The 26,610-nt window shown below is 37.7% G+C and overlaps 2 protein-coding genes across 3 annotated transcripts; both read right to left on the reverse strand.

Moving 5' to 3' along the window:
- Positions 1 to 3,771: 3,771 nt before the first annotated feature.
- Positions 3,772 to 25,430, reverse strand: LOC110920880 (plant UBX domain-containing protein 10). Of its 2 annotated transcripts, none has more exons than XM_022165106.2 (4): positions 24,535 to 25,430; positions 22,803 to 22,973; positions 21,489 to 21,692; positions 3,772 to 4,250 (listed from the first exon to the last, which is right to left on the reverse strand). In XM_022165106.2, exons 1-4 carry the CDS (start codon positions 25,303 to 25,305, stop codon positions 4,044 to 4,046), a joined length of 1,353 nt encoding a protein of 450 aa, XP_022020798.1. In that variant the 5' UTR covers positions 25,306 to 25,430; the 3' UTR covers positions 3,772 to 4,043. The 2 variants fall into 2 exon arrangements, with proteins under 2 accessions (XP_022020798.1, XP_022020790.1); XM_022165098.2 differs by lacking the exon at positions 3,772 to 4,250 and adding an exon at positions 20,179 to 20,654 and having other exon boundaries at positions 24,535 to 25,425.
- LOC110920893 lies at positions 14,454 to 16,335 on the reverse strand. Its single transcript, XM_022165115.2, has 2 exons — positions 15,906 to 16,335; positions 14,454 to 14,782 (listed from the first exon to the last, which is right to left on the reverse strand). The coding sequence occupies exons 1-2, from the start codon at positions 16,083 to 16,085 to the stop codon at positions 14,609 to 14,611; spliced, it is 354 nt and encodes a 117-aa protein (XP_022020807.1). The 5' UTR covers positions 16,086 to 16,335; the 3' UTR covers positions 14,454 to 14,608.
- Positions 25,431 to 26,610: the final 1,180 nt, after the last annotated feature.

A 26,610-nucleotide genomic window follows, 5' to 3' on the forward strand; every position in this document is an offset into this window, starting at 1 on the left:
ATATGAATAACAAAACGAATTAGTTGTATTAAAACTTTGACTTGATAATGGTTTTATTTTTTTATGACTTATTTTTTAACTTTTGTGTGTCACGCTTTCATTATCCACCACTAATTAAAATGATGTTTAAGCTTTATAAGTTAAAAACGTTAAAAAAGAAGGTGTGGTGACGTGTTTAAAGTTAGTTGGTTGAAACAAAAAAGAAGAGTTCTCACACCTGGTAAACGCTTCACATCCTTCACACCTACTCACGTTCCGTTGGGTGGTGTTTCACGCCCCAAACGACCAAACCTATACTACATGGCATGGGCGTTATTGCTTTACACTAGACTAAAGCGTTAACTAATTGATACACAACTTAGATTGATGTTTTATTACCTAACTAAAATAAAATAAACATATACATTCATTGTTTAAGAAAATAATATATCTTTTTGTATTATCTTTTAACTAACAAAACAATATTATTGTATTAACAAGTTAACTTGATATAACATTTAGGTTTTATGTATTTTTAAATTTTATAAATTTAATTATAACGTTATACAGTTTGATCCGGTAAAGACATTTGGTACGATTCCTAGCATAGTTATAAAACCATTGCTAAATATGGAAGCTGAAGTTTGTATATAAAGTTGAAACAGAAATTTTCTTATTATTTTGTATTGAGATTAGGGCTGTAAACGAACCGAACGTTCAGCGAACAATTCGTGAACCGTTCGGCGGGAAGTTCGTTTATGTTCGTTTGATTAGCTTAACAAACGAACATGAACAAAAAATTTCGTTCGGTTAGCTTAGCGAACGAACACGAACATAGGTCTCGTTCATTCGACTGCGTTCGTGAACGTTCGGTAATATGTTTGATTACGTTCGTCCGTGTTCGTTTGATTATATTAAAAAATAATAAACCTTTTATCTAAACATATTGAAAACTTGAAATCCTATTTTTTTCTAAGTTAGCTAAAATTTGGACATGCTAAGACATTTTTTGGGATAATTATGTCTAAGTTAGTTAAAGTTGATTCATCGTTTGGTGGTGTATTAGACTCCTTGTGTTTTGATTTATGATTTGATGGTTGTACTAAACTACTTATATCCAATATTTAAGGATAACAATATTTTTGTTTTTTTATTTTCAAGTTAAATGTTCGTTTGCGTTCTTTTTTATTTGTTTGTGTTCGTTTGTGTTCGCTTGCATTCGTTTGTGTTCGAGACCAGTGTTCACGAACTGTTCGTGAACAACTGAATTTTCTTAACGAACGAACATGAACATAAACTTATGTTCGGTATGCGTTCGTGAACAGTTCGCGAACATGTTAATTTCCTTAACGAACGAACACGAACATGGCCTTGTTCGTGTTCGTTCGGTTCGTTTACAGCTCTAATTGAGATGTTTCATATAGTTATTGACCTGTGGTTGCAGTTGATAAATATATAACATAAACAAATATAGAAAGAAAACCATATAAGTAGTGACATGAGTAGTTTGGTTTGTCAAAAAAAAAAACTACAGCTCTTTCTAAAAGTCTCAACATAAATAGTTCTCTCCTTTGAAGCTTAGATTATAAAACTAAAAGATTAAGCTCCCACATTAAAAAAAAAAACATGTTTTTACAGTACAACATTATATTTTCTTAAATATAAACTATAAGCCTCCAAAAGGATTCACACCAAAATGTCAAATAGCCTGGCCCTAGGGAACCAGCCGTGACCGACCAAGTTGTTGGCTGTTAAGGAAGGCCAATTATTAGGGACCGAGACTATGACAAGGTATGAGACTTGTTCTACATCAATTGCAAGGGCAACAAATGTGAGATTTATAAACTAAATAAACTCTCTCACCTATCAAACTAGTCTTTTAGGTTGAGTTCTCATGTTTAACTGTAAAATAAAATTTTATATAATTTTTGGGTTATTGGATTTTATCACTCCTAAATATTGGGTATTGGCCGCTACCACTCTCATGTATCACTTTGACCGCCACCACTCCCAACTTAACATTTGGTGTGTTGTGTCACTTCGGACCTATAATTGACAACATGTTATTGTTGCGAAATCCCTTAATTATGACATCTTCCGTGTTACGATTTGGATGCCGCTCCATCTGATTTGCAGAAACTCTTGTAGAATGGTTAACTCCGGAGTGACTACACACAAAGTCTTAAGTTGGGAGTGGTGGAAGTGAAAGTGATAATTGGGAGTCGGAGCGGCCATTACCTATTAGTTGAGAGTGATAAAATCTAATAACCCTATAATTTTTCCATTATAACTTTGACATGTTTTGATAACAAAGTCCTATGTAACTCCAATTATTGTGGGTTGAATATGGAATCTTACACAATTATTTCCACCATGAATTAACAATGTGTCCCCTACTAAATATACCCTAAAGTGAGAGCGAATTTTGAGACTTACCCGTATGTTTGTGAGAGGAGTATATTTGTTATGTTTTTACATTCAGTATTTGGAACTTTTAAATATCCTTTTTATAGATGATTTAAGTTATGTTTTGAGTGTGAGGTTGGTGTTTTGTTTATGAGAGGGCAAGAGAGAAAGTTCTAGGCAAGTGCCATATGCACCCAAAAAACACCCTCTAAATATGCCTTTATTGTGGGTGCTATTAGTGTTTTTGTGTCTGAAAAAGTAACAAACTTTTTTTTACCTTCTTATGGTTTAGTTTTTTTTCTTCCAAATTTAGTATGTAAACCTTATTCTTTGAGTGTTAAAACCAAAAACAATCTACTGATATATCCCATGCGATTTGAGCGATTACAATCTATAAACCATACCTATAAAGTTGAATGCACCATATTATATCAACTTAACTAAACAAATTGCAAAGGTGACTGAAACCTAAGAAGTTTGGAGCATCATAATTCATAATTCCAAAAAAAAAAATGTTTTTTTTTAACAGTGTGCTCCTAAGGTTTGAACTCTGGTGAAGGATAGTCTTAACTACTACTACTGGAACAACTTAAGATATATTTGTTTTACGATGCCTAAGAATAAGGATGTTTTGTCTCCTAACGTTTCGGATTGATGATCACCAATACAAATATACAATCAATGTGTGTCCCATAAATTTGTTGTTATTTGCCAGACAAGATGTATTGTAAGATGTCAAATTTCTCTCTATAAATAGAAAATTTGTTACAATAATTGGATTATACAATCATCACTCAACATTCAAGTCCCTACGCAATGGTTACCACAACCCTCTCGTAGGGTGTCTTGTATTCGAATTGAACATAAAAAACCCAAATATAAATATGATTTGGTGTTTCATATTCAAATCAAACTTCAAGAAACCAAATTTCAAATATGATTTCCAAATTTTGGTTTCAAATCGAGTTACAAATTTATAAGAGTTTTGAGCCAGACCTAAAGCCCTGAGAGCCAAATTAGAGAACCCGACCCCTCAAGTTACGAATTTATGAGTGTTTTTAACCAGACCTAAAAGCCTGAGCCGAATCAGAGAACGAGGCCCCTCTCGAGCTCAAGTCTTGTTGCTGTTATTTTTGTTTTTTTTTCATCGTAGTTCAGTTTGTTCGATTTAACCCGGATTGAAATCACTGTTCCAAAATCTAATTCAAATTTGATTAAATTCTCTTTCCCAAAATCCCAATTCAAATCAGTTTTTCAAATTCGAGAATTCACTTTCCCAGATCCCAATTCAATTGTTCCAAGGAGCCCCAAAAACCGATTCGATAAACACCCCTAGCTTAGTTAGATGCGCGCGCGTGTGTGTGTTGTGGGGGGGGGGGGGAATCCAATCTAGAATATCATTCTGTTTCATTTGTTTGTGAGACGGGTTTATTTGTACGTTATTACATTACATTTCGGCCTGCATGATACATACTAACAATCAACATTTGGGATATGCATTTGCCCTGAAGAAAAACAAGGTCCTAAACACATGATTGGTCTTGTTGACGCCATGAAAAAGAAAAAGGAAATCCTATAGCACATACAGTTGCGGCCAAGGTATGAACTAGACTCGCCGTACCCATGACCAATCTCATGATTTCATCTCGACAAAAAGACTAGCTTGAGGATGTAATCCAACTTCTTTGAGTGTTAACGATAGTTTGCCCTGGACCGTATAAAACACGAGGGAAATTGGTGACAAGAGTGTAACTTCCCATTTCCAAGGTTCCGGAAGAATCAACAAAGTCGTATAGAGATTGTATCGTTGTAGTAGAATGAAACCTCCTTCCCTTTCGCTCCCCGTTCGGTAATCTCACCAATACCTAGGGATGTAAATGAACCGCACGTTCAGCGAATCGTTCATGAACCGTTCAGCAGGAAGTTCGTTTATGTCCGTTCGATTAGCTTAACGAACGAACACGAACAAAAAGTATTGTTTGGTTAGCTTAGCGGACGGACACGAACACGTGTCTCGATCATTCGACCGCGTTCGTGAACGTTCGGTAATATGTTTGTTACGTTCGTTTGATTATATTAAATAAATAATAAGCCTTTTATCTAAACATATTGAAAACTTGAAACCCTATTTTTTCTAAGTTAGCTAAAATTTGAGCATTCTAAGACATATTTTGGGATAATTATGTCTAAGTTAGTTAAACTTGATTCATCGTTTGGTGGTTGTAGTAAACTTCTTGTGTTTTGATTTATCATTAGATCGTTGTATTTAAGTACTTATTATTGTTGGAGATGTTGTCTTCAGCCCAACCCATTAAGGCTAGCCAAGAATTAGAGAGAAGAAGGGAAAGGGTTCGGCCGGCCCTAACCCTAATGGATTTTAAGTGTTTTATGCCCAGATGTTTAGTTACTTGTTTAGCAAGAGACTAACCATAATTCCAGCCTATAAATATATCTCTTGTACTTGTAATCATTATCACTCAATAAAATACAAACCCTAGTTGCCCCGTGGACATAGGTTACACACTGTGACCGAACCACGTAAATCTCGTGTCTACTTTTCTTATTGCTTTCGTTTATTCATCGTGTGTTTGTTATCTAAATCCTAACAACTGGTATAAGAGCTCGGGCTCTTGATCAAGAACACACACCAGCCGCCTACGACCTCCTACCTCCAGCCGGTCGCCGCAAACCCTAATTAGGGATTCGCCGCCGCCACCTAGGCGCCGCTAGGGTTTCCGCCGCCGACACCCACCGACCCGCTGCAGTTTTGCAGCTTTGCTCCAGGACAACCGGGTACGCCGCAGCCACCTAACCCAGATTAGGGTTTTGCCAGCCGCCGCCTACCATCTTGCCGGAACCGTAGAACCGCCGCCGCCGCTAACCAGATTAGGGTTTCCAACCGCCGCCGCTCAAACAGAAGGATTTCTGTACCGATTTTCACTGCTGCGTTTTTCGGGTTTTTCTGCACGTTTTTCGAGGTCAGATTTCAGGGTTGTTTTTCAGTTTATTCTCTCACGTTCTCTGGTTAGTTTCTGTTATTCAGCAAAGATGTTTGAAGATGGAAAAGTCAGAATTGAGAAGTTTGATGGGAAGAATTTCAGAGGGTGGAAGATACAAATCAAGGATTTGCTGATACAGAAGGATCTGGATGCAGCCTTAGAGGCTCCTCCTACACCTGTAACGGATAAGTGGACAACCATTGACAAGAAGGCTATGTCAACTATCAGGCTCACTATTTCTATGAATGTTGGCTACAATATTTCTTAACAAACCTCAGCACGAGGAATCATAGAGGCTTTGTCAAATATGTATGAGAAGCCGTCTCCTGCCAACAAGGTGTTTCTGATACGGGAGTTAGTCAACACCCGCATGAAAGAGGGAAGTTCTGTTATTGAGCATATTAATTTGTTTAATTCTCACTTGTCTCGTTTGAATTCAGTAAAATTCAAGATAGATGATGAACTGCAAGCATGCCTGCTCTTGTCCTCATTACCTGACAGCTGGTCAGGAACTATTACTGCAGTCACTGGGGCAGTTGAGACCCTCATTTTTGCTAAAGTTCGTGACTTGATATTGAATGAGGACTCAAGAGGGAGGAATTCTGGAGAGACAAGTTCGTTGCTCAGTACTGAGGGGAGAGGGAGATGTAATAATAGAGGTGGAAATAGAGGAAGGTCAAAGTCAAAACGAAGAAGCAAGTCAAGAACATCAAAACCAAGAAAAGACATACAGTGCTGGAACTGTGATGAGCATGGACACTTTAGAACATAGAGACAAAAAGGAGGTGAATGCTACCACAGCCTCAGATTCAGAGGATGCCCTTATTTGTTGTGTCGAAAATACTGTTGAAGACTGGATTATGGATTCAGGAGCATCGTTTCATGCTACTTCTAGCACAAAGAAGATGAAGAATCTACGAACAGGTAACTTTGGTAAAGTTCGTTTGGCTAATAATCACAGTCTTGATATTACAGGAGTTGGAGACATAGACTTAAAAACACCATTGGGAACCATTTGGACCTTGAAGAATGTTCGGGTCATTCATGGTTTGAAGAGGATGTTGATATCCATTGGCTTGGTTTAAAAAAGCGCGAAGCGCTCCGAAGCGTTTTGGTTCCAAAAGCTTTAAGCGAAGCTTCAAGCGCGAAGCGAGAGCTTCACGTATACGAAGCGCTCCATATTATATATAATTATATATAATGTTAATTTTATATATATGTATAAAAGATAGCTATCCATATTAAATATATGTATTTTATAATGTTAATTTTGTACTTTTATGCATAAATTAAAAAGTTTAAGGACCAAATGTAAACTACTGAAGATAGAGGGGGTTAAATGTTTAAATAGACAAACTATCTTTACACTTTTTAAGTAAAAAGTTAGAAGATTCAGGGACTGAATGTAAACTAATGAAAGATAGAGGGGTTAAATGTTTAAAAACCTTAACTTATAAAAACCCTAAAAGCCTAAAAGTCGCATCTCTCTTCTTCTTCCCCCTTCTTCCTTGTTTCCGACTGAAAGCAACTCCGTCGCCAGAATTTGTCGCCGGATTTCACATAGGAAGTCGCTATATCGTCGATATAAGGTCGATATGTACCTTGTAAAGACTGTTGGGTTTAAAAAATGGCCCAAATGGTGATCTGATTGGCTGGAGCGTCGCTTCGAAACTTCATCGCTTCGCCGCTTAAAGCTCGCTTCACGTAATGTAACGCTTCAGAGCCAAAAAAGCGTTTTTTCCAGCGCGTCATCGCTTCATCGCTTCAAGCTCGCTTCAAGCGCGCTTTTTTAAACACAGTCCATTGGTCAGCTTGATGATCAGGGATATGATGTCCACTTTGGTAGAGGACAATGGAAAGTTGTTAAAGGCAATATGGTTATTGCAAGAGGAAAGAAGAGAGGTACACTATACATGGTTGAGGTACCAACTGACGGGGTTAATGCAGTATCTGATGGGCCGAGTCTATCAAAGTTATGGCATCAACAACTCGGCCACATGAGTGAAAAGGGGATGAAGATGCTCGTTACCAAGGGAAAGCTTCCAGAACTGAAACAGGTCGAGTCTGAGTTTTGTGAACCGTGCATCCTAAGCAAGAAAAAGAAGGTGACTTTTGTGAAGACAGAGAGAGCACTAAAAGCTCAGAAATTGGAGCTGATTCACTCAGACGTGTACGGGCCGACATCAGTTGCTTCACCTGGAGGATCTCGCTATTATGTGACCTTCATAGACGATTCAACACGCAAGGTATGGGTTTACTTTCTTAAACATAAATCTGAAGTTTTTGATAAATTTAAGAAATGGAAATCTGCTGTTGAACTTGAAACTGATTTGAAGGTGAAATGCTTGAAGTCTGACAACGGAGGTGAATACATCAGTAAAGAATTTACAGATTATTGTGTTGAGAGAGGGATCAAGATGATAAATACAGTTCCAGGAACTCCGCAACAAAATGGGGTTGCAGAGAGGATGAACAGAACATTGTGTGAGAGAGCCAGGAGTATGAGATTGAATGCAGGGCTCCCAAAAATGTTCTGGGCTGATGCGGTTAACACCGCGGCTTATCTTATCAATCGTGGGCCTTCGGTACCATTGGGATTCAAGATTCCTCAGGAAGAATGGAAGGGAAAAGCAGTTGAGTATGATCACCTGAGAATTTTCGGGTGTAGTGCTTATGATATTGATCTTGAAGGTGACAAGTTAGATGCCAAAGCAAAGAAGGACACGCTCGTTGGATATGGGTATGATAAAATGGGCAACAGGCTTTAGGGTCATGAAAGCAGAAAGCTAGTCAGAGGCAAACATGCCGAATTCAATGAAGCAGAGCTGTACAAAGACAGGAATTCGGAGAAGTCAGAGGTTCAGAAAGAAGTGGTTGAGTTTGACACTGATGGTCAAAAGAATGAACCAGTTATAGAACCCGAATCAGACTCTGAAGATGACATAGGACCAGAGTTTGAAGGTGGATATAATGAGACAGGAGAAGTCTCTGACAGTGCGAGCTCAGAGCATGAAGAAGAACAGCCTCCACAGCAGCCTGACCCATCAGAAAATTGGGTAGGAGATCCACCAGAGTTGGTAAACCGCCTAATAAATATAATCCTTCAGTTGATTATATTCTTTTGACAGAAAACGGTGAACCAGAAAGCTACTCTGAGGCAGTCAAGATGAAAGATTTTCTTCAGTGGGAGCATGCAATGAAGGATGAGATGAGCTCTTTAGATGAAAACAAGGCTTGGGTCTTAGTAAAGCTTCCGCCAGATAAAAGAGTTTTACAAAATAAATGGGTCTTCAGGGTCAAAGAAGAACACGATGGTTCTAAACGGTACAAAGCCCGTTTAGTAGTCAAGGGGTTTCAGCAGAAGAAGGGAGTTGATTATGATGAGATTTTCTCTCCGGTGGTAAAGATGACTACCATCAGGTTGGTTCTTAGTATTGTAGCCGCAGAAAAGTTGCATCTAGAGCAATTAGATGTGAAAACAGCTTCTCTACATGGTGACCTAGATGAAGACATTTATATGGCACAACCAAGGTTGTTGGGAAAGAAAACTGTGTCTGCAAATTGAAGAAGAGTTTGTATGGTCTTAAACAGGCACCCAGACAGTGGTATATGAAGTTTGATAACTTCATGAAGAGGTCAGGGTAGAAGAGATGTCAGATTGACCATTGCTGCTATTTGAAGAAGTTCAGCAACTCTTATATCATTATGTTACTTTACGTTGACGATATGTTAATTGCAGGCTATGTTGTCAAAAGCGAGCCAGGCGCGCGCCTAGGCGCAACGAGGCGTGGCCAAACCGCCTGGTGGAGTCTCAGGCGCAGAGCTGCGACTTTTTTCAAAAAACAGCATCTAGGCGTGCGTTTGGAGCTAGGCGCAGGTGACTACAGGCGCTCTTCCGGCCAGATTCTGGCCAAAAACAACTTTCCGGTGACTTTCCAACCAGATTCCGGCCAAAAGCAAGCCCGAACTTGCTGGAATTGTTGCAGATTTATGGAGGGAGAAGAAGGGTAGAAAAGAGATGGGAGTTAAAAAATGATACCTGCTTTTATCTTTAAACCGGATAAAAGGGTATTTAATACTGTTCATGAACAGTTAACAGTGAAAAAGCCTGACTTTTACTGATGATAGTGTTGATACATAGACTTTGACCCTAAAAGTGAACCTAGCACACTAGAAATGCAGATTTCATATTACATTTTGTATAAAAGTATAAAAAGTTAAGATATCTTTAATTTATAAAACTTTTTGTAGTTAGATTATTAGGTGGTTATTATTAAAACTTATGTTATTAACTTTTTACATCTATTATATATATAATTTTTTTTTATTTTTTCTATATATGCGCCTTGCTTATCTTACGCCCTCGCTTTTTAAGCGCCTTGCGCCTAGGCTCCGGGCAAGGCTTGTGCGCCTTGAGTGCGCCTTGCGCCTTCGACAACATAGATTGCAGGTTCTGATATGAAAGAAATAAGCAGGTTAAAGAAGCAAATGTCCAAAGAATTCGAGATGAAAGATTTGGGTCCAGCCAAACAGATACTCGGGATGAGTATAACCAGAAGCAAGAAAGATGGCTCAGTGACACTATCCCAGGAGAAGTACATCGGGAAAGTGTTAGAGAGATTTGGTATGAACAGTGAGAAGACCAAGCCTAGAAACACGCCTTTAGGAAGTCACCTCAAGCTTACTAAAGAACGGTGTCCCAGAACAGAAGAAGAAAACGCTTATATGGCTAGAGTTCCATATGCATCTGCTGTAGGAAGTCTAATGTATGCTATGGTATGCACGAGACCTGACATAGCACACGCAGTTGGAGTTGCCAGTCGCTTTATGTCAAATCCGGGAAGAGAACACTGGGAAGCAGTTAAATGAGTGCTTCGTTATTTGAAAGGTACGTCAAAGATGAGGTTGTGTTTTAAAGGAAAGGATGTGGTTCTCAAGGGTTATACAGATGTTGACCTGGGTGGCTGTAAAGATACATTTAAAAGCACTACAGGATATGTCTTTACAGTGGGAGGAATAGTAGCGAGTTGGATGTCCAGACTTCAGAAAAGTGTGGCTTTATCTACTACAGAAGCTGAATACATGGCAGTAGCTAAGGCCAGTAAAGAACTACTATGGTTGAAAGCTTTTCTGAAAGAGTTAAGGAAGAATCAAGCTGACTACCCGTTGTATTGTGACAACGAAAGTGCAGTGATACTTGCAAAGAATCCTGTTTATCATGGGAAGACGAAGCACATATGGATGAGGTATCATTTTGTCAGAGGATTGATCAGTGAAGGATCAATCAGTTTGAAGAATGTCCCGGGTGCTAAGAATCCAGCAGATATGTTTACCAAGGTTGTGGTGCTGGATAAGCTGAAGTTAGCTGGCCTTCAGGAATAAGGTTTAGAAGGCGGGGTAGCTAGGGAGTTTTGAAGATCAAGAAGGATTTTCATTTACAGAAGTACAGAAGAGATGGTGCAGTTCGAGGTCCGAAGACACCAAGTGGGAGATTGTTGGAGATGTTGTCTTCAGCCCAACCCATTAAGGCTAGCCAAGAATTAGAGAGAAGGGAAAGGGTTCGGCCGGCCCTAACCCTAATGGATTTTAAGTGTTTTAGGCCCAGATGTTTAGTTACTTGTTTAGCATGGGACTAACCCTAATTCTAGCCTATAAATATCTCTTGTACTTGTAATCATTATCACTCAATAAAATACAAACCCTAGTTGCTCCGTGGACGTAGGTTACACACTGTGACCGAACCACGTAAATCTCGTGTCTACTTTTCTTATTGCTTTTGTTTTTTGATCGTGTGTGTGTGATCTAAATCCTAACACTTATGTCCAATGTTTAAGGATAACGGTGTTTTTATTTTTTGTTTTCAAGTTAAATGTTCGTTTGCGTTCGTTGTTATTTGTTTGCGTCCGTTTGTGTTCGAGATCAATGTTCACGAACTGTTCGTGAACAAATGAATTTCTCTAACAAACGAACACAAACGTAAACTTATGTTCGGTATGCGTTCGTGAACATGTTAATTTCCTTAACGAACGAACACGAACATTGCCTTGTTCGTGTTCGTTCGGTTCTTTTACAACCCTATCAATACCTACATCATCCAATGATAAAATTATAAGTTCATCTCAATGATTAATTTCGATTAAATAGGTCAAATCTAAGATAACTAGAAGGGGAAATAGGTCAAATGATTGGAAGTCACCACTAGTTTATTTTTAATCAATACAACCTAAGATACTGTTTATTTTTCAAAATCACTGTCACCTCTCTGATCATAAGGTCTTTTGTTCACTGATTATATAAAAAGTTAAAAACCATCCCTGATGCCAAGCTACATTTTAGAGTAAAATGCCATTTTCATCCCTGAAGTTTGGCAAGTTTTGCGACTTTCGTCCAAAGGTTTGTTTTTCGCATCTGGATCCAAAAGGTCTAAAATCTTGCCGTTTTCATCTAGCTCGTTAACTCCATCCATTTTCTACGTTAAGTCAGGGGTATTTTCTGTCTTTTTGTCAACTTAAAGAGCAGTTAACTTAAAGAGCAATTCGACCTTTTTCACTTTATGTACAAGCATTTAAAATACCCTTGACCGAATCTGTTAGACCGAATTGTCCTTTACATTAACATAAAAGACAGAATCACAAAAATACCCCTGACTTAACGGAGAAAAATGGATGCAGTTAATGAGCTGGATGAAAATGGCAAAGAGTTTAAACCTTTTGGATCCAGATGCGAAAAAAACAAACCTTTGGACAAAAGTCGCAAAACTGGCCAAACCTCAGGGTCAAAAATGACATTTTACTATACATTTTATTAGTCATATGTTTCTCAGCAAAGACTCAAGCCTACAGTTGTAAAATTTATACACATTTCTTCTATAAAATCTAACATGCGCATATATTAGCATGAGCAAGGAAGTCAAGACAAGAGTATATAGAATACCTGAGTAACATCAGGCCCTTTTTCAGGTTCAGAGCCCAGAGACAAAGACTTTTCCTCTCTTATCTTGATTAATGTAGCTTCTCTTTCTGCAGCTTCACGTGATGTTCTTTCACGAGCCTCTTCTTCTTCGTGCTGTTTTCTTTCAGCTTCAGCAGCTTCCCTTTCTACTTGTTCTTGCTCATCCCTCCTCTGCCGTTCCCGAGCCTGTTTTGGCATAAAAAAATGATTAAGCAACCAAGCCAATGAAATATTCATATTAAACGAGATTAAGGGTGTAAACAAGCGGAGCATTGAGATCGGCTCGCTAGAAGCTCGAATCGGGTCATGCTTAAATGAACCCGAGTTCGAACCTAAAAATAAGCACGTTTAATAAACGAGAGTCCGAGCAACTGAGCTTTATATAATGAGCTTGGCTAGGCTCGCGAGCCTAGCCTAGCCGAGCCTATTATTTATATGCGACTATACATATAATAAATTTCAATATAATATAATAAAAAATATATATTGCATAATAAGAATAATTATATAAATATTATGACAAAAATAAATAACTAATATATACATGTTATATATAAAATTATAACTATTAATATATATAAATCAGCATTGGGGCATTAGTTTAAAATGGGTGTAGTGATATAATGCCCAATAATGCCCCATCCAATGATTACCCATTTCTATTTTCTAATTTCCTATTGGCCCATTCAATTAACTTTTTGATCAACATGGGTTTTAAATGAAACGCCCAAGCCACTTTTTGCAAGAAAACGCCTAGGGAGCGGTGTGGTGGGCGTGGTTTGGCATTATGGGGCAAAAAACGCCCAATTTCTTTGCCACTACACATGGTCTTAGCAATTGTATTGATGAACTGCACTCGAGATTAGTAAAAAAAAGAGTGTCACCAACATCTAGTTTCAATTTGTGGAAAATTAAACCAATCCGGTGCAGATAATCTAGACAAAAATTGGGGATTAAGAACACCACACATAAGGTGACTTCGATTCATCATAAAGAATCAAATAACATTAAAAAAATTCACAAATTCACATGCTATTTTTCTTGGGAGCTGGTTCATTTTTTAATTCATGGCAAATGAAGCATCACAATCTAACATACTCACCTCTGCCTTCAAACAACCAAAACCACAAAATCAGAAAAGAACCGAGTTACTAAAATCAAACAAGCAACAGCACAAAATCATGCCACTTAATCATGAAGATAAAAGGTAAAAAAAGTAAAAAAGCCCAGGTTAAGGACCGTGGAAACCTAGCTATGCTGAAACTCGTAAAATTGTGAAAAAAGAAGGAAACTTACCCCAATTGCCTGTATGTTGCTCCCTACAGTGTCGATTGAACCATCACTGCTTTACAATCTGGGAAACAAACACCACCATGAGGATCGCCTTCCTATGTACCGAAGTCTAGCACGATCTGGATAACTTACCGGAGGCACAACTTATGCCTTTTCTGTGAGTTATAAACCCTAGTCTCTCTCTCACTCTCTCTCTAAACAGTTAAACACAAACAATATTAACAAACCCTACAAATCCCCATGGAAGATTATAAGATAGAATAAAGTATCACAACTCACAATAACAATAAAAATGTATGACGAACCTGGGACCGGCGCCATCGCCATCGCTGGAAAACCACTGAAAATCGGTTGTTCAGTTGCTGATTCGGTGGTAGGATTTAGGTGATTACCTAAGACTAATCAAGTGATTGTTTGAGACTTATGTCTTCTGAGAGACAGAGAGAGAGTAAATGTGAAGCTTTAGGGTTTTACACGTTGCAAGGATGCGTGGCAAAGGGACACGCGACTTCCAAATACCAAATGTACACATAACATTACTCAGGATACAACACAAATATGCACATAACACACTTTAAGCATGCAGTACAACCAGCTAATGCCCATTTGTGTTACAAATTTATAATTTATAATATAATATATAATAGTTTTATACACCTTTGTATTTTAGTTATAAATTTATAATTGTGGAGTGTTAAAATATGAAATAATAACAATCGGGTTAAACAAGTTCGTAATTATGTCAACATGCAAATATTGTGTTCGGGTTTTTGTCAAACTTTCGGGTTTGTGTCGTATCTTGATTATCTTGGTTGGACCCACGAACACGACCAATTTAACACCCTTTTCAAATAGCACAAAGGATTCGAAAAAGAAACCACCATGACAAAGTTGATGTGCGGGTTGAAACAATTATATTTCAAGATTTACATAACGAATGACCCGACAAAGACGAATTCGTTTGATTGATACGCAGAACCTCATTTTTTGGCCTTGGAGAACCTGAGGCATCGGTACTTCTCACCACTTACAGTAATTTCAAGAGCCCCATCTTGATTATCTTGGTTGGATGCTGTCCCCATAAGAACACTCTTCTCTTTTTCCAGGTTTTCTCTCTCCATCTTCAATCTTGCTTCTTGTCTAGCAATTTCTGCCTGAACACATAAGCCACCATAAGAAATCTGAAGAAATACCGCTTTAGCAAACAACAGAAGAACAAAATTTCTCAACCACCACAAGCAGAAGTGAAACTTGTGCATCACAAATCATTCCAGCAAATATTGCTTTCTATAATTGGCAAGGGCAAACCTACCGAAAGAAGGGGGTAAAGAAATGAACCATTCATGAGCTACTGAAGATCACCTCACTAATCGAGCCAAGCCTAAACGAGCTCTGGCCCGAGCTTCACATATCGATCTTATAGGGCTTGCGAGCCTAAACTAGAACATTATTTATATAACTTTCAATTAAATTTATATAATCACTGTTATTATGTAACCAGAATGAGCCAAGCTAGTGATCTCTTGACTCAAACAAGATGAGCTTGAGCTTAGGCAAGCTCGTGCTCGGCCCTTAACCGAATGACATATATACTCTTACAGTCTTACGTTATTTTTCAGTAATGTAAAACTTAACAAATTTAATTGTCGTGCATATGATAATGACTTGTGCTTTCACCAAGTATGCCTCCTACCTTTTCTATGATTTGCTAGAAATGATTATTAATCACAAATTTTTCAGAGCATAAAGGATACGCTTTTTTGATATTTCGATCAGCATATAAAAAGTGCATCCTCATGTGCAAGAACTCGTACTTCTAACTATCTATCTGGGAGATAAGGATTTCAACTGCTGCTACTGACTTCAAAGTTCCATTCCATAATGAATAAATCTTAATCCATCAACAAGAAGAAGTCTGTTCCTATCTAAACCTATGGTATTGCTAAATAACATCAGTCTGTTTGCAGTCTACAATCATTAATTAATACGATCATGAAACAATGTCCTTAGTTACAACCACAAAACTGTTTCATATGATCATCAATCTATATAAAAAGTGTTCCCTGTCTCCTCCCTCCTCAGAACAGATTAGGGGATTATGATAATTTTCTGCCACATTATCATACCAAAGTTGTATTCCTACATGTACTCTCACAAATTGAGTATGAATTAACTAAAAAGTTAAAACTAAATCTCCAATTTCTAGCAGCAAAGCCACTCCATAGAAAACCTACCTAGGGTTTACTTACGAAGAAAAAAAAAAGAAGGAAATGAAACCTCGCGACGAGAGAGTTCAGCTTTCCAGGCGGCTTCACGTTCAGCGACTTCTCGTTCACGCTCTTCAATGTAACTCTGCATCTCTCTCTCCTTCATGATTCTGTCTTGTATGTCTGCATCTAAAGCTTCCTTCAATTCCTCTACGAATTTGTCCACCACCGCCTTTATCCTCAACGACATCTTCTCTTACTCGTTCGACAGCCGTGTGAAATCACCTCTACGAGATTGATTGATGATGGATGATAGTGAGTGAGTTGTTAAGAATGGCTGGCAATTTGAAGATGGATTGGCATAAACAACGGAAAGTTTGGAATTGGAGGAGACGTCAACAAAGGAAGGTTGGAGGATAGCTGATGAGAAACCCAAACCTCATAACAAAGGTTGGCTTGATGAGAAAGCCAAACCTAATTTTACACACCTGTTGGGGACCGAATGTATCAATATCGAAAAACAGGGAAAAGTGGTACTGATACTTATCGATGTTTTACCCGTAAATACCAGTACTGTACTGATACGGAAAAAAGAGGAAAATAAGAACCGGTACCGGTACTGAATATACCCGGTTTGGTACCGGTACCCGGTACCAAAATGCCCATCCCTACTCTAACTAGGGCTTTTACAAGCCGAGCTAAAACGAGCATACCTTTGCTCGTGTTTGGCTCGTTTACAAATCGAATCGAGTATTCTTTGTTTGTGGTTTATGCAGGAGAGAATTTATACGTATTCTTCTTATATTATCTTATAGGCAAAATAGATAATACAATCTCTCATAAACCACAAACAAATACTCCATGTCTTCTTGTCTAATTCTTTTATTTTCCTCCATCATATCACAAATAGTTCTCTTTAGATGATAACTATTTAACTTTTATTACTTATATTTTTTTCCATAACTTTCTACAATGATTTTTATGTTTGTAAAACATGTCATTGTCTTTTCTAAATGTCATTCTTCAATCGTCGATGTAAATATTATGAGCTGTAATGTCATTTACATTTTTGCATATCAAATGTTAGAGCATCCACAATAGAGGTATTTTTTGGTGTTTTCAAAAAGATAGGGTATGATGTGAAGGAGAGAGAGTGTAGTAATGTATGTGAGGAAAAAATAAGAAAAAATGAAAGGAAGAAAGGTATATGAGTGTGATGTATGAGAGAGGAGAGACGAGAGAGAAGATAAATTTTTGGTAGGTGTCTTGTTTGTGAGATGGCAAAATAGAGAAAGTTTTAGGAAAGTGTTATGTGACACCCCTAAAACACCCTCTAAGACTGCTGGGAGTGGGGATTGGGTTTGAGGCTTGGGTTGGCATGTGGCGGAGATGGGCTCCACCAAGCTACCCCACAAAAGTGGGGTGTGGTAGTAGCGTGGGCTAGCTGGCGTGGGTGGACATGTGGCATGCTATTTTTTTTAAACTAATTAAAATTTCATTTAATTAGATTAAATAAACAAACTAACTAAAAAAACTACATAAAAAACAAGTACATAAAAAAATAATAATAAAAACTTCATCATTTATCCATGTTATATTTTTGCAAGATCTCTTTTTTCATCTCTAACGTCGTTGCCAATTCTGCTCCGCTAAGGTGATCGACGTTCATGGCGAGAAACTTCATATCCGCAAGTTTTTCTTTGTGAGATGCCTTTTTTTTCGCGAGCCGCTTGGATACTTTTCTTCACCTTGACCGTTTGTTGTTGGATGAAATTGAATGTGTCAATTTTCGTCCCAATTTCATCCAACTTGTCGGAGTACAAACCTTTACCCGAAGCCAAACTAGGAGCGGAACCCGATGCCGAGCCTGATCTACCTCTTTGAACCCGCTTTTTTGAAGTGTCTCTATCGGGTGGGGGAAAGAGAATCCTCAAAATCATCCAAACTTAGATCAAGCTCTTGATCACGAGCATCAGATTTAGCTTGGGACGAGGGTGTTCTTGCCCTTTTGGATATATTTGAATCGCTAGCAGTAGGGACTGTTGCCCATTTAGAAGCGTACCTACATATATTCCAACAATGCATGTACTTGAACTCGACCCCCTTGTTATCTCTATACGAGACCATGGCATTTTGGATAAAGTCGGCTTCGGTTTCACCGCTCCTTGGTGAGTTCTTCGCCTTATGGAAACAACCACTGAACAAGGTGACCTAGTTATTTATTTCACTCCACTTGGACGGGAGGCTAACATTTCCACGATACACGTCCTTGCTTTGCATTTGTATGTGGAATGATTTTTTACAGCATCCCAAAAATTTGTGCGGTGTCGTGCATTCCTTATTCAAAAAAAAAAAGTCGTTATAAAAAATTATAATAAAACGAAAAAATAATATTGTTATATATAAAATACCTTTGATCGAATCTTGCGATTCGTCAATATAACATCTCGTCAAAGTAACTTCTTCTTGAGCCGTCCACTTTTTTTGTACTCGTTGAGCGGCCGCTATTGCTTTCTCTTCATCCGTTTTTTGTGACTTCTTTTTTTGGCCGGTTTGGATGACGAACCACCAACGTCTTGCGGTTGTGTTTCGGGTACGGAATCCGGTTGGGATATGTTAATTGGATAGATGTTTCGTCGTATGGAAAGTTCGTGAAAATACGCCCCCTATATACGACGCCATTCCGGCTAGCTCGGGACAAGGTGAGTATACCAAACCTTGTGGTTGGCCGTGGGGTATTTGGGTTGGGTTTGGTGGTTGGCGGTTTTGTGGAGGGCTAGGGTTCGGATTCTCTTGGAAAGCGAAAGGGTTGTTCGGGTCAAGGTTTCGGTTAAACGGATGCATTGTAGACGATTATGGTTTGAATTTATAAAAAAAAATATATAGAGATTGAAGAAGGTGAAAAGTTGAGAAATGGTAAAAAAGTTTTAGAAAATAGGTGAGTATTTATAAGTGTGAAAAAGAAATATTTTTTTAGTCTAGCCGTTACCCAACGGCCACCCCAAACGGTCTTACTTTTCCTAGCCAATCCTAGCCATCCACATCATCTCTCCAACCCGCCCCACGCCAGGCTTCATAGCCACGCCAGCGGGGCAACATCGCTACCCACGCTGGATCGGTGTGGCTAAAGCGGCGTTGGTTGACTTCTAACGCCCCAAACCCAAGCCCACACCCCATGGTCTAAATATGCTTTATTGTGGGTGCTATTAGTGTTTTTGTGTCTAAAAAAGTAACAAACATTTTTTTTATCATCTTATGGTTGTTTAGTTTTTTTCTTCCAAATTTAGTATGTAAACCTTATTCTTTGAGTGTTAAAACGAAAAACAATCTACTGCATATACGCTATATGCGATTTGAGCGATTACAATCTATAAACCATACCTATAAAGTTGAACGCACCATATTATATCAAGTTAACTAAACAAATTACAAAGGTGACTGAAACCTGAGAAGTTTGGAGCATCATAATTCCAAAAAAAAAATAATAATAACTGTTTTTTTTTTTTTTTAACAATGCTCCTAAGGTTTGAACTCTGGTACTACTGGAACAACTTAAAGATATATTGGTTTTACGATTCCTAAGAATAAGGATGTTTTGTCTACTAACGTTTCGGATTGATGATCACCAATACAAATATACAATCAACGTGCGTCCCATAAATTTGTTGTTATTTGCCAGGCAAGATGTATTGTAACTTATGATGTCAAATTTCTCTCTATAAATAGAAAATTTGTTGCAATAATTGGATTATACAATCATCACTCATCATTCAAGTCCCTACGCAATGGTTACCACAACTCTCTCGTAGGGTGTGTTGTATTCGAATCGAACATTAAAAACCCAAACTTAAATATGATTTGGTGTTTCATATTCAAATCAAACTTCAAGAAACCAAATTTCAAATATGATTTCCAAATTTTGGTTTCGAATCTGAGTTACAAATTTATAAGAGTTTTGAGCCAGACCTAAAGCACTGAGAGCCAAATTAAAGAACCCAACCCCTCAAGTTACGAATTTATGAGTGTTTTTAACCAGACCTAAAAGCCTGAGCCGGATCTGAGAACCAGGCCCCTCTCGAGCTCAAGTCTTGTTGCTGTTATTTTTGTTATTATTTATTTTTTTTCTCGTTGTTCAGTTTGTTTGATTTAACCCAGATTGAAATCAGTGTTCCAAAATCTAATTCAAATTTGATTGAATTCACTTTCCCAAAATCCCAATTCAAATCAGTTTTTCAAATTCGATTGAATCCACTTTCCCAGATCCCAATTCGATAAACACCCCTAGCTTAGTTGGGTGCGCGCACGTGTGTGTGTGGGTGTGGGGGGGGGGGGGGCGCATCCAATCTAGAATATCATTCTGTTTCATTTGTTTGTCAGACGAGTTTATTTGTACGTTATTACATTACATTTCGGCCTGCATGATACATACTACCAATCAACATTTGGGATATGCATTTGCCCGGAAGCAAAACAAGGTCCTAAACACATGATTGGTCTTGTTGACGCCATGAAAAAGAAAAAGGAAATCCTATAGCACATACAGTTGCGGCCAAGGTATGAACTAGACTCGCCGTACCCATGACCAATCTCATGATTTCATCTCGACAAAAAGACTAGCTTGAGGATGTAATCCAACTTCTTTGAGTGTTAACGATAGTTTGTCTGGACCGTATAAAACACGAGGGAAATTGGTGACAAGAGTGTAACTTCCCATTTCCAAGGTTCCGGAAGAATCAACAAAGTCGTATAGAGATTGTATCGTTGTAGTAGAATGAAACCTCCTTCCCTTTCGCTCCCCGTTGGGTAATCTCACCAATACCTACATCAACCAATGATAAAATTAGAAGTTCATCTCAATGATTAATTTCGATTAAATAGGTCAAATCTAAGATAACTAGAAGGGGAAAAAGGTCAAACGATTGGAAGTCGCCACTAGTTTATTTTTAATCAATACAACCTAAGATAGGTTTATTTTTTAAAATCACTGTCACCTCTCTGATCATAAGGTCTTTTGTTCACTGATTATATAAAAAGTTAAAAACCATCCCTGATGCCAAGCTACATTTTAGAGTAAAATGCCATTTTCATCCCTGAAGTTTGGCCAGTTCTGCGACTTTCTTGTTTTTCGCATCTGGATCCAAAAGGTCTAAAATCCTGCCATTTTCATCCAGCTTGTTAACTCCATCCATTTTCAACGTTAAGTCAGGGGTATTTTCTGTCTTTTTGTTATCTTAAAGAGCAGTTAACTTAAAGAGCAATTCGGCCTTTTTCACTTTATGTACAAGCATTTAAAATACCCTTGACCGAATCTGTTAGACCGAATTGTCCGTTACGTTAACATAAAAGACAGAATCACAGATATACCCCTGACTTAACGGAGAAAAATGGATGGAGTTAGTGAGCCGGATGAAAATGGCAAGAGTTCAAACCTTTTGGATCCAGATGCGAAAAAAGCAAACCTTTGGACAAAAGTTGCAAAACTGGCCAAACCTCAGGGACAAAAATGGCATTTTACTATACATTCTATTAGTCATATGTTCTCAGCAAAGACTCAAGCCTACAGTTACAAAATTTATACACATTTCTTCTATAAAAATCTAGCATGCGCATATATTAGCATGAGCAAGGAAGTCAAGACAAGAGTATAGAATACCTGAGTAACATCAGGCCCTTTTTCAGGTTCAGGGCCCAAAGACAGAGACTTTTCCTCTCTTAATTTGATTAATTGAGCTTCTCTTTCTGCAGCTTCACGTGCTGTTCTTTCACGAGCCTCTTCTTCTTCCTTCTGTTTTCTTTCAGCTTCAGCAGCTTCCCTTTCTACTTGTTCTTGCTCTTCCCTCCTCTGCCGTTCCCGAGCCTGTTTTGGCATAAAAAAATGATTAAGCAACCAAAGCCAATGAAATATTCATATTAAACGAGATTAAGGGTGTAAACAAGCGGAGCATTGAGATCGGCTCGCTAAAAGCTCGAATCGGGTCAAGCTTAAATGAACCCGAGTTCGAACCTAAAAATAAGCATGTTTAATAAACGAGAGTCCGAGCAACTGAGCTTTATATAATGAGCTTGACTAGGCTCGCGAGCCTAGCCGAGCCTATTATTTATATACGACTATACATATAATAAATTTCAATATAATATAATAAAAAATATATATTGCATAATAAGAATAATTATATAAATATTATGACAAAAATAAATAACTAATATATACATGTTATATATATAAAATTATAACTATTAATATATATATGTATAGGGAAAGGTTAAAATGAGAACTGCCCCGAATTGTAAGAACCGTGAGAACTCCTTGAAAAAAAAAAGTTTTTAAAAAAAATCGCCAAAAATGTTTAAAATTATGCAACTCTTTTGGAAAAAAATGTGAACGCCAACTTACATTGGTGTAAAAGAAATTTACATCAGTGTAAAACAAATTTGCATTTTTTTACGGTTGGTGTAAATTTTATTTACGCTCAGTGTAAATGACGAATAAATGCTGGCTTGGCATTTTTTTTCTTTTTCTTTTTTACAGATGTGTTAGTTAGATGTTCATCTACGTTTGTGCAAAATTTGGTTGCAAAACTCCCAAGGGAAGTAGGATTTCCATCGGTGTTCTCAAGTTCTCGCAACTCGGAGGAGTTCCCGCATGAACCTGGTCCTATATACATATAGCTATACATGTATATAAATAAAATAATCAATAAACAATAAACTAGCCGAGCTTGAGCTTGCAAAATTTCCCATGAGCCAAACGCAACTCGATTAGTTTACACTCCTAGCAAGATGGACGGATTGAGGGGTGGGTTCAGGTCGAAACGGGGTTTTGCGTTTGGGTTGACATATGCTAGTTTCTCGTTTGATCACTCGCCTTCAATTATTCTATGTAAGTATTTGCATCTGAATGGTTGGTCATTGATTAAGTCCTAATCATCAGATGAGGCGGTACATAAACAAAGTAAATCTAACATACTTCATCAGCTTCTAGTGCAGCTTGATATGCAGCATCTTGTTCCTCCCTCAATCGCATGTTGTTTCTACGCTCCTCTGCATCAAGTCTTGCCGGCAAAAGGACAGAGGCACTTTCTTCAACAACCCTCTGCAACATTGTAAGCATTTCTTCTGGTGATTTAGGCCCCTCAACCTACAACAAATAAAAATATATGATATGCCTTGTTACCCTTGTAAAATTTCACAAAACATTTACTTAGAAGACTGTAATCAGATCCAAAGAATTATATAATTCATGTTTTATTTCATTGAAAGGTAACAACCCTATTTATAGAAGATACAAGATCATGAGAAAGGATATAATGGATAACTAAGGAAAGAAAAAAGCCAAATGTAACAAAAACTATATAGCTTCTGAGATAACCATTAAATAATATGAACAGATGGAAAGGGTTGAAAGTGTCTAGCTTTCACTCCTCAAAATAGTTTGTGTGCAGGATTTTATGTTATTGATTTAAACTAGAAAAGTATATGCCCAAGAATGTAATAGACGTATATTTTGTCTTATGGATGGTATACTGGAGGTCTAGAGCTAGTCAACAGTGTTATCCACACAGTTCTTTGTTACATGGGAGTGTTGACATATGCGTTTTGAAAGTGATTAAAGATCTTGAATAACCAGAATAAAAAAACAAACTGTAATATAAGAAGTTAAGAACATAGCATGCGCTTAAATCGAGCTTTTACACCAAAAGCCCATGCCAAAGCTTTCAATCAGATAAAAATCTGAGCAAAGACCCCGAAGATAATTCTTGTAGGCATAGCAGTCAAAGTCGCAAGGCGCAAAGCCACAAAAAAAAGTGCATTCGCGAGATAAATAAGAAGTGAGTGCACTAATAGGAACATGTTAACATGAATCATGATCCATAAAATGTCACATTAGGTAAGCCTAGGGTAAGCTCATTTCTACATATAGTAATGCCAAAATAAGAAATAAATGCTTAAGGATGGGCAAAAGGTTCATGTTCATCATAGTTGCACAAAATAAATGGCAGATTTCTAATTCAATTAAGGTATTAAATGTTCTGAATAAGAAAAAAAATGTTTTATACCTTTGCTTTTCAGATTACCCTCGGAGTACAAAAGTATACATGATATACATTTAATCTTGAAAATTTAACCAAACTCAAAAGGATGATCACACGTTTTGAAAAGGTAGGTAATACTGAACCAATCATTAAATATATAAAACAAAATAAAAAGTAACTCAAATAAGTGCATCTTCCATTTTAAGCAAGTATATGACATATTGACATGTGGAACAACAGTTACTATAACAGAAAACCAAGCTTGTCGTTACAATATTACATGATCACATCATTTTAACAGAAAGTTTCTCACGACATGTGTTAACCTGATATACGACTACAAAGCGCCTTTACTTCAAGAACTATTAACTTCCTAATGCACTAAGCAACTCAAATTAATAAACCAATCACTACCTACATCAACCAATGAAATACCATTTGTAAACCGTTTCCTTTAAGAATTACCCTAAATCCCTAACCCGCTTACAAAAGGGGAAACCAACAATCCAGTGTACAGAACCAAATGTAATAGGCCATCAAGTACATTCATCACTGCATTAAAGTATAGAAGATCAACCCTTCTAAGGCCACATCAATGTCATAGATCATAACTCTTATAAACTAGTTTGGATTAATGACACTCTTTAAGAACATAAGTTAATATACCTGCTGGAGCAACGCGATTCTCTGATTACTAGCAGCCATAACAACCGCACAAAACGGAAACCTCGACGCCTTCAAGCTATTACTCATCTTAAACCCTTCACTCGCCTTAACACTCCCACCCCAAGCCACAAAATTCTCATTCACAAAACTTGACACAACCTCATCACACAAACTCCCCTCACAAAACCACTCCGTATCCGGATGATCCGGCGAATGCAAATACACAAACAACAACTTAAACTCACGCCTCGACCGCTCTAACGCATCCATAAACCCCTCCGCAACAAACCTCGGCCCCCTATCCCCATACTCACTCTCAAACCGCCTCACAAACTCCCTCGCCTCCGATACCGAACCCGACACCGCAACCAGAGTATCGGACGCCTCGCCGGAGTTATTTAACCCAATCATACCTAGTGAATAGGATACTACACCACCTACAGCCCATAAACCTAACCCGACCGCACCAGAAACTAACCCTAGGCTTCCGGAAACGATCGAAACCGGAAGCGAAATAAGTTTCCATGCTAAACCTAAACCTGGAGGGTCTGGTGGACCTGCAGTGTTATCGGGGATGAATTCGGAGTGTTCGAAGTTGTTTGTTGGATTAATGTGTTCGAAATCGGATGATGATGATGATGATGAAGTGATGGTTGAAATTGCTTGTTCGAGGTTCCATTGATGAGCTGAGAGGATCTCGGTGCATAGATCGGTGTCATGGAGACCTGTGATTTGTTGAAATTGAGCTAGTGTATCGGTTGTGTTGCTCATGTTTGTGTGTGATTGGTTGATTTGTTCAGAGGTTTATTGAGGTTTGGATTAGGGTTTTGAGGAAGAAGAAAGGATGTGAAGAGGTGAAATGTGTGTGTGTAATGAGGTTTCTTTTGGGATAATTCTTGTTTATGGTGGTGGTGTTTTGTTTAAATATCTCTAGTTGAATCTAGAGTTAATTCAATTAGACTATCCGCATCAGGGAAAGGCTATCCTTTCTATAAACAGCCTAATCAGCATGCCACATCAGTTTTTCACTTATTCTTCCCACAAACACTTTTTACCCACAACAATAACATATATATCCTTCCCACAAATAACCTTATTATAATTATTTTATTAAATTTAAACTAAATAAAAAAAAGAAAGGACCCACCATTCCCCCATTCTTTCCCAAGAATCCTTAAGAATGAACACCCTCCATGTCATCCTCTACAACACCCACTAATCCATCCCTCTCACAAATAACCTCCACATAGGCCAAGAATCACCTACAAACATCCTTGATGTGGGTAGTCTTATCTAGTTTTTTTTAACGACAAATCTGGATAACTGACTGAACACTAGAGTATATCGTGTCACCAATGAAACCGCTCGATCATATTCAGACTAGTAATTTTACGGACTTTAATCATTTGTATGTTGAAAAAATGTTAGCTTCAACTGATTGGATGCTTTAGAGCGGCCGCATACAAAGGAACACCGTTAGCCTCGTCGATGGTTTTGTATCCCACGGCCTAATTTAGGTGTGACATGTATTGAATATTTTTTGAAAATCTATGATTTTTGCCAAGAAAAAAGCATCCTGCGAAGAAATTGGACAAGCAAGTAAATCCCAAAAAGCGAGAGGGGATAGTATTACTCCACTTTATACTAATCAAATTCAATGTTCAACTCCACTTTAACTTGTGATGTTTTATTGTATATTTATATTTATAATGGCAACGAAAATGCATATCATTCAGGGTTTGAGTAGAAATTGTTCATTGTACTTGAGATACGATATATATTTGTTTGATATACTTTCTGAGCTATCTTTCATGATCATTACCTTATAGTTCGATAGTGAGGTAATTCTGTCCAGACATCTAATATGACTTGGTTGTACCAAGACCCTAAGACTAGCCTCATTCACAACCCAACACAACCCAACCTTTAATATAAAACTAATTTCTCTCTGTTCCACCTACACAACCCAACCCAACTTAATTTTTGACACACATTCACAACCTAACCAAACCTAAGTTTTAATAAAATAAATGTATATATTATGATATTTTATTGTATTAAAAATAATAATATTAA

Source organism: Helianthus annuus, chromosome 2, assembly GCF_002127325.2.
Source record: "Helianthus annuus cultivar XRQ/B chromosome 2, HanXRQr2.0-SUNRISE, whole genome shotgun sequence".
Taxonomy (NCBI): domain Eukaryota; kingdom Viridiplantae; phylum Streptophyta; class Magnoliopsida; order Asterales; family Asteraceae; genus Helianthus; species Helianthus annuus.

What these genes read in the sequence shown, in the direction of transcription:
- LOC110920880 (XM_022165098.2), bottom strand. Translation starts at nt 25,305, where the DNA reads ATGAGCAACACAACCGATACACTAGCTCAATTTCAACAAATCACAGGT. An exon ending in CTGCACTAGAAGCTGATGAA is followed by an intron (nt 21,693 to 22,802) that starts GTATGTTAGATT and finishes ATGCCAAAACAG; the next exon opens with GCTCGGGAACGGCAGAGGAG. An exon ending in AAGGGCCTGATGTTACTCAG is followed by an intron (nt 20,655 to 21,488) that starts GTATTCTATACT and finishes TGGTTGATGTAG; the next exon opens with GTATTGGTGAGATTACCCAA.
- LOC110920893 (XM_022165115.2), bottom strand. Translation starts at nt 16,085, where the DNA reads ATGTCGTTGAGGATAAAGGCGGTGGTGGACAAATTCGTAGAGGAATTG. An exon ending in CTGAACTCTCTCGTCGCGAG is followed by an intron (nt 14,783 to 15,905) that starts GTTTCATTTCCT and finishes TTATGTGTTCAG; the next exon opens with GCAGAAATTGCTAGACAAGA.